The sequence below is a fragment of the Nematolebias whitei genome, chromosome 14, assembly GCF_014905685.2.
Source record: "Nematolebias whitei isolate Nwh7 chromosome 14, NemWhi1, whole genome shotgun sequence".
Classification (NCBI taxonomy): domain Eukaryota; kingdom Metazoa; phylum Chordata; class Actinopteri; order Cyprinodontiformes; family Rivulidae; genus Nematolebias; species Nematolebias whitei.
The window spans coordinates 15,806,109-15,814,394 of NC_056511.1; the positions used below are offsets into that span (position 1 = coordinate 15,806,109).

Below are 8,286 nucleotides of genomic sequence, written 5' to 3' on the forward strand. Positions count from 1 at the left end.
AAAGCACGTAGATGTTTAACAGTCCGTTAAAATACACCAAAATGCAGGAAGTCGCATCTATTTCATTTAAAATTTTCAGGGGGAGTACCCCCAAACCTCCCGCCCGCTGTTTGCATTCCAGCATCGATCGGTTTACAAATGAAGTCCTGTTTCTTGGTCTGACTTCTGCCGTTATGATTCTGTTCAGGTTTATGTAAAGAGATTTCTGTAACCATTTGAAGAAGTGGCGATACATTTATGCTCATTATGTGAATAGGTAAAAATTTAAAGTGGTTTTTGATGCAGTTAATTTTCCCAAAACTGTAATTTTTGGAAGTTGAAATTACATTTTTTTGTTAATTAAGTGTGTCTTGAATGAAAAATACTCCATGTATAAAAGTATAAAAACGGTATTAATACTATAAAAGAACAGGTCTTAACTATTTATGTTACACAAATATTTCTATTGCATTAAAGAGACAAATTGAAGAAAATTATTTAATAAACATGAGGGTTATGAGGGGGTTCCTGCAACTTTTTCTCCTCTTTAAGGGGTCCCTGAACCCAAAAACTTTGGGAGCCTCTGAATCTGACTCCTGACACGACCTGAGACTCTGATCTGATCTGCAGGATCAAATCCTGCATGTTGTTACATTCACAACTTTTTTTTGGTCTGTCTAAACAAGTCTCACCTGTAACAAAAAAAGAGTCTTCGAGGCTCATTGTGATTTATCTGTATAAATAAAAGTTTGAATGAATGAATCTTGTATTGACTGTGAGCACTCTGCAGCTGTTTTTGCGTGCACATGGAAAAGCCTTTTGAACTGAACATGTTTTATTTGTACATGACTCTCTGTAAAGATGTTTGTTGACTTAGTTCTTAACTTTATTCTTTCTAGCCACATTATAAAAGAACTGATAGCTACGGAGAGGATCTATGTGGACGAGCTGCTCTCTGTCCTACTGGTGAGTCTGCTTTCAGTAGAAAGATCTGATGGAAACACAGATTGTGAAAAACAGATTTAAAGTTGTTTTTGATTATTTTCACATCATCTTGCCTCCTTATGTTTCAGGGCTACAGGGCAGAAATGGAGGACCCCTCAATGGCTAATCTTCTTCCCTCGGCTCTCCGCAGCCAGAAAGATGTTCTGTTTGGCAACATGCCAGAGATTTACCAGTTCCACAGCAGGCACATCACACACACACATACACACTTTCACTCTGAGCTCACAAGCTGTCACTGAGTTTTCCACGTCTTCCTGCCTTTTTACTCTAATCCAGTTTCCTTAAATTTCGTTCCCTCTTGGATTCACTACTTAGGATCTTCCTCCAAGATCTGCAGAGTTGCCTGGAAACACCAGAGAGGGTGGGGGTTTGCTTTCTGCAACGGGTGAGCAGACATGAAGGTTTAATCTGATATAAAAGCAAAACAAGTCATATAGTAAGTGCACGGTGTGTTTAAACAGAAGGAGAAGTTCCAGGTGTATGAGCGCTACTGCCAAAACAAACCTTGCTCCGAGTTGCTATGGAGACAGTGCTCGGAGTCACCCTTCTTTCAGGTACTTGTGTATTAATTGATAAGCATTATCGAGTTATTTCCTTGAGCATTTTAGAGTCAAAGCTGTTGCAGTGTGGATATTAGTCTGTTCGTGTTGTTAACGCACTCTGCAGGAGTGCCAGAAGAAGTTGGACCACAAGTTGGGTCTTGATTCATACCTCCTGAAGCCGATCCAACGCCTCACCAAGTACCAGCTGCTGCTAAAGGTTTGGTACACGCAGGGACACGCAGCTCACATGAACGATTAGAAGCACCCACTATACAGGAGGTTTTCATAACAAATAATCATTTGATGAAAATCTTTGTTTTTGCAGAGGATTAGTACTGAGTCTGTCGCCTCCTCATTTGCTGTATCCGCCTAATCCTGGAGAATTAGAAGCAAAACACAAAAATCTAAATAATAGCAGTAAATGTTTTTGTAAAAGTTATTAGATATTAGGCACATGCCCATTTTGTATCTGTTGCGATCTGGTGGTTTAGTGTCGAATCCAAATGCAGGCATACCACGGAGACTCAGAGAGTTACCGCATTTTCTGGATTATACATTGCTCCAGATTATAGGTCGCACCAGTCAAAAAATTGCCACATGAAGAGAACAAAAACATAGGTCACTTTGAAGTATAAGTTGCATTTATTTAGACGTGCATTTCACAAAGTGCAAAAACAGACATCCATCCATCCATCCATTTTCTTTACCCGTTTGTTCCATTTTGGGTCACGGGGGTCGCTGGTGCCCATGTCCAGCAATCACTGTGCGAGGGGCGGGGTACACCCTGGACGGGTCGCAAGTCCATCACAGGGCCACATAGAGACAAATGAGACAAACAATCATTCACTCTCTCACTCACACCTAGGGACAATTTAGAGTTACCAATCAGCCTAACATGCATGTTTTTGGTCTGTGGGAGGAAACCGGAGCACCCGGAGAAAACCCACGCATGCACGGAGAGAACATGCAAACTCCACCCAGAAGGGCCCCTGGACCGGGGTTTGAACCAGGGACCTTCTCACTGAGAGGCAGCAGCTCTACCAGTTGCGCCACCGTGCTGCCCGCAAAAACAGACATTTAGTCTGAAATAACAATAACAGACAGAACATACCTGGGATCCTGAACAGGCTTAATTAACATAACAAGCCAACCAGTCCGACAAGCAAGTTACCAGTAAATTCATTCACCAATCGCATTCCTTCGGTGGCCCTGAGGTGTAAATGAACAACATATGAAAAAACAGAATCACATTAGAAAAAACAGAATTACATTTGAAAAAACGGAATCACATTAGAAAACATGGCATTACATTAAGCCAAAGCGGAAGTGGCCGAAGAGGAAGTGGCCCGAATCACATTAGAAAAAAATGGAATTACATTTGAAAGAACGGAATCACATTAGAAAACATGGCATTACATTAAGCCAAAGCATAAGTAGCCGAAGAGGAAGTGGCCCGAATCACATTAGAAAAAAATGGAATTACATTTGAAAAAACGGAATCACATTAGAAAAAAACAGAATTACATTAAGCCAAAGCGGAAGTGGCCTGAATCACATTAGAAAAAAATGGAATGCCATTTGAAAAAAAATGGAATGACATTAAGCCAAACAGGAAGTTTTTTTTACATTATTAACTTTATTATTATTATTATTAATAATTATTATTTATTAACTTTATTTTTCAAATGTGAGTCCCTTTTTTCAAATGTAATTCAGTTTTTTTCAAATGTGATTCTGTTTTTTTTTCATATATTGTTGTATTGTTGTGATTTTATTGTTTTTCATGTGTTTTTTCAAATTTTGTTGTGATTTTATTGTTTTTGATGTGTTTTTTTCAAATGTTCCTTTACACTTAAGGGCCACCGTACATTCCACATCACTGAATCCATCGAATTCTTCATCCTCTGTGTCACTTCTGAACAACTTCGCCAACTCCGGAGGAAGATGGGGGGGGGGGGGGGGGGAGTGTAACAGAACAGGAACAACATATAGTTGTCAAAAGTCTAGAGGGCCCTCTCACAGCTGCCAATGGTAATGTTTACTCTTTGGTTCATGTCAGTATGAATGAACATTTAATGCGTCAGTCTAAAATTGCGTCGGACTATACGTCGCAGGACTGGCCAAACTATGAAAAAAAGTGTGGCTTAAAGTCCAGAACATATGGTACAAAAGAAGTAATTTATTAACAAAAACAAAAGGCCGACAGGACAGCAAACTTACATGAAATGCTGAGGGACACGAAGGAAAGACAGGCACATGGAGCTGGGCAGGATAATGCCCAGACAACAAGGAACACAGAGGCACAAACTTAAATAGGGATGTTAATGACAGACAAATTACAACACGCAGGAAGGACATCAGTTGGCGGCGGTACGAGCTGATTACGAGGAATGAGGAGCAGGAATAAACACAAGAGGGAGACAAACACAAGGGATCACAATTCTTACAGCATCATCTTTGTGGCAAAAAGGAAACAAAAATAAGCCACCATATTGCCCATCGTTGTGCGTGCAAAAGGTTTAAAGACAGATCTGGGAGCACGTAGGTGTTGTCAAGAGTGACCCAGCTACTGTTACACCAAATTGTAGCTCAGTGTCTATCAATTCAACTTACTTATAGTCGTTTTTGTGTTACTTTATGCTGTTAAGCTGCAGCAGCCATCTTGAATTAAGCAAACTCCAAAAGTCAAATCATTTGTATCAAATTTTTACTTTTTAAAAGTTTCATTTAAAATTTTTATATTTTGCTAACAGACAAACAAACACAAGCCTTTTTATAGTGATGTGTGTTAATGATAACAAATTAAACCACTGGTTTGTTTTAGACTACCCAGTACTCTTTTTTTTCTGTGTTTTTTAATTTCTTGACCTCTGTCACTGGCTCTGCTTTTGCATGAATATTTACGTTTCATTAATTATATCACTAATATGTTAATGTCAGTTTGCAGTGATTGATTAAGCATGACAACACGAAGCACTGACAGGAAAAAGACAATGCTACGACGTTCAGCAGACGCAGGCAGACATTATCAAAGATGAGCTGATGACGGGGAAATTTAATTTATTTTATTTCCTGAGCTGCAGGCCAACCGGCTGACAATATTTCTTAGATTAGATAATGCTTGAACCGCTGACATGCCGTCCATGTGTCTGTCCCTGCTCAGGAGCTCCTGAAGCACTGTGTGGATGAGCTGTACCGCTGTGAACTGCAGGAGGCTCTGGACTCCATGCTGGAGCTGCTCAAGTCTGTCAACGACTCCATGCATCAGATAGCCATCACTGGTTATCAGGTACCACACACTCAGGTCAATAAATCAGACAGAAACCAACTGATTTATTGCACATCGTTATATGTTTTGCAACCCTTTCTATAACAGGTCCTTAACAGTTCTTTCCTTTCAGGGATGAATTTCCTGCTGGTGGAAACAATTGTTTGTGTTTCTCTCTTCGGCTCAGGGTGATCTCAGCCAGCTGGGTCGTGTAATCCTCCAGGGGAGCTTCAGCGTGTGGATCAGTCACAAACGGGCAGCAGTGCGAATGAAAGAGCTGGCCAGATTCAAACCCATGCAGCGACATCTCTTCCTCTACGAGCACGCGCTGCTCTTCTGCAAGAGAAGGGACGAGGACAACCACGACCGAACGCCCTTCTACAGCTTCAAATCCTGCCTCAGAGTAACAATTCATCAAACATTCACATTAGGGATGCACGATATTGGATTTTTGGCCGATATGTCAATATGTTAAAACTTATTTGGCTGATAACCGATACCAATACAGATATTTTCCCCTTAGACCTACTTGCAGAGACTACATAGCTTTCTCTGCTGTGGAATTAAAATACTACATTATTCTTCATGGTCTTTGTCAGTTTGGCCTGCTACCAAATGCAGATGCAAAAAAGGGGCTGAAAATGATGTAACACTTCAACGTGGATCCATTATCTTTTACCTTCTTCTTCCATTTTGGGTCACGGAGGTCGCCGGTGCCCATGTCCAGCAATCACTGTGCGAGGGGCGGGGTACACCCTGGATGGGTCGCAAGTCCATCACAGGGACACATAGAGACAAACGAGACAAACAATCATTCACTCTCTCACTCACACCTAGGGACAATTTAAAGTTACCAATCAGCCTAACATGCATGTTTTTGGTGTGTGGGAGGAAACCGGAGTACCCGGAGAAAACCCACACATGCACGGAGAGAACATGCAAACTCCACCCAGAAAGGCCCCTGGACCGGGGTTTGAACCAATGACCTGCTCGCTGAGAGGCAGCAGCTCTACCAGTTGTGCCACCGTGCTGCCCATGACAACACTTGAACAGTGCAATTTTGTAAATTTTCACAAATCTAAACTCAGCCTGTTCACAAGTGACAAGTGCAAAGCAAATAAGTAGTAGTGCATTAATATTAATAGATACTTGACAGATTCTTAAATAAAAAAATAATAACTTAAAACAGAAGCCCAGTACTTGGTTATACAACCTTAATGATCAACTCAAATCTTTATGAATTCTGCTATGTGCAGGCATCCTTGTCCACTGGGTTGTCATTAAAAAATAACACCTTTTATATCGGTGAGTTATTTTGATGGAATGGCCGATGTCCGATATTTAACTTTATCGTTAATATCGGCTGATACTGATACCATGCCGATACTATTGTGCCTCCCTAGATCCCATTATCAGATACTCCAGTTCATTAGAAGGGAAGCTGACTCTTGGATAACAGCTGTTTCTGACTTTTTTAAACATAAAAAATGACTTATTTGAAGAAAACCAGAATGAAATGAGTGATTCTAGCGCAGTGCTGGTTCTCCTAACCTTTTGCTACCGTTCCACAGATGAGCTCAGTGGGGATCACAGACAATGTGAAAGGAGATGTGAAGAAATTTGAAATCTGTTACAGTGGCCGTGAAGTGGTGTACATCGTTCAGGTAATTAAACATCAGTTTTATGTCTAATTACTGTAAGTTGTAGTTTGTGTTTTTCGACTTTGAGTAATTGTCTCTCTAGGCGCCCTCGGTGGAGGTCAAAGTCGCCTGGCTGATGGAGATTCAGAAAATTCTTACCAACCAGCAAAATCTACATCAAGGTTTTTATAATTGATGTGGCTTTGTTAAAACTATTTTATTTTATTTTTACTGGAATAGTTTATTTTTTTCCTTTTTATACGCCTGTCGAAATGCAAACGTATTATTATGGTATACAGTAGTCCCTCACTTATCGTGGGTGTTACTTTCCAAACACTCCCACGATATACGAAAATCCACGAAGTAGGGGCGTTATATTTATGTTAGTATATTTTAAGGCTTTATAAAACCCTTCCCACACTCTTTAAATGTTCTTAACAATGTTCTAAACTCTCTAAACGCTCTAAAAGAGCACCTCAAAAGAGAGCAGACAGACTGATGCTACAGTTACTGAGCCAATCCTGGGGGTGGACTGGCCATTGGGAGCACCGGGACATTTCCCGGTGGCCTGACCCGCTCAGTGATCACCGAGGGGCTGGACCTAAGGCTCGGTTTGAGTCTTGCTTGATTATTTTAAATAAATAATCCATGCCGTTCACTCAGGTGTCCGCCTCACTGAAGCTCCCTGAGCAGTAGCGAAGGGGAAAGACAGACCCCCACCACGCCCCTTCCTTTCTCTTTCTGAGGCTGTCTGTCACAGCAGAGCAGAGACTCACAACAGGTTGTGCACCCACTTCTTGTGTGTCTCTGCTCTGCTGTGACAGACAGCCTCAGATAGAGAAAGGAGGGCCCCCCTCTGTGATCAATGAGCGGGTCAGGCCACCAGGAAATGTCTCGGTGCTCTCGATGGCCAGTCCGCTCCTCAGCACAATGCTCTGGTTGGTCGCCTTCCATCAATCAGCCAACCTGTGTAGTGTACAATCTTACGTTGAAAACCCACAAAAGAGGCAAAAGAGTGAGTCTGCGAAAGTCGAGCTGCGAAGTATATCGAGGGACACTGTTGTCTCTGTACGTCTGAAATGTTCTTTTGTCCCACCCATAACTTCTGATCCGCTCAAGATGATTTAATGAAACTTGATACACATCATTAGATGGAGGGTCGGGGACACTTTTCATCACCCACAAGTTACATTTTATACAAAATTTAGAGCAGAGCTTTTTATTAGATTACATCTTATCTTGTTAGCTTGTGCTTTTTACTGCTTACCTTTCTGAAGAGAGTTGCACTTTTTAAATGTAAGGTCTGAGGATAGTATGTTTTGCAGATTTCCATTTTTCTGATCTATGAATTTTATTGTCATCTTTTCTCAGATGAGCCTTCGTCTCTTCATTCTTCAGACAACCTTCTTTCTGACAGGTGATTCTTTTTGTATGGCCTCCGAATCAGCTTTAAACATTTCAACTGATTTTCAGCACTACAGAAAGGGCTTCGCTACATTACCTGATTGTTTTTTTTCATTAGTTCTGGTTTCATCAGACCTGATAAGGTTGTTCCAAGGTTCTTGTAGGTTTTAAACATGGCTGACAGTCACTTCAGTAACTGTACCAAGCTGCTGAAAAAAAGAGTTGTGGTTTAGATTAGATTCTTCTTAGCTATTTGAAAGTCAGTAGAAACTAGAGAAAATGCAGTGTGAATGCTTATTGCCGAAGAACTTCCTGAAAAACTGCTGAAATTAGCTTAAAAACATGCTGAAATGTAGTAGCTGAAATGGAAGAACAAGCCTAAGTTAGCAGAAGAAAGCAGAAAGAGATTTGATAGCCTGCTAACTGCTATCCAGGGGGTGCAGTCGGA

General features: G+C 41.0%; 1 protein-coding gene across 1 annotated transcript in view; it reads left to right on the forward strand.

Moving 5' to 3' along the window:
• Nucleotides 1-8,286, forward strand: part of LOC119419951 (proto-oncogene DBL) — a 44,453-nt gene that overhangs the window by 12,803 nt on the left and 23,364 nt on the right. The window contains exons 13-22 of the mRNA XM_037687322.1: nucleotides 879-945; nucleotides 1,053-1,168; nucleotides 1,300-1,369; nucleotides 1,446-1,538; nucleotides 1,651-1,743; nucleotides 4,690-4,815; nucleotides 4,982-5,197; nucleotides 6,366-6,458; nucleotides 6,538-6,616; nucleotides 7,806-7,851. Of these exons, the coding sequence (XP_037543250.1) occupies nucleotides 879-945; nucleotides 1,053-1,168; nucleotides 1,300-1,369; nucleotides 1,446-1,538; nucleotides 1,651-1,743; nucleotides 4,690-4,815; nucleotides 4,982-5,197; nucleotides 6,366-6,458; nucleotides 6,538-6,616; nucleotides 7,806-7,851 (999 nt within the window). The remainder of the gene's footprint in view (nucleotides 1-878; nucleotides 946-1,052; nucleotides 1,169-1,299; nucleotides 1,370-1,445; nucleotides 1,539-1,650; nucleotides 1,744-4,689; nucleotides 4,816-4,981; nucleotides 5,198-6,365; nucleotides 6,459-6,537; nucleotides 6,617-7,805; nucleotides 7,852-8,286) is intronic.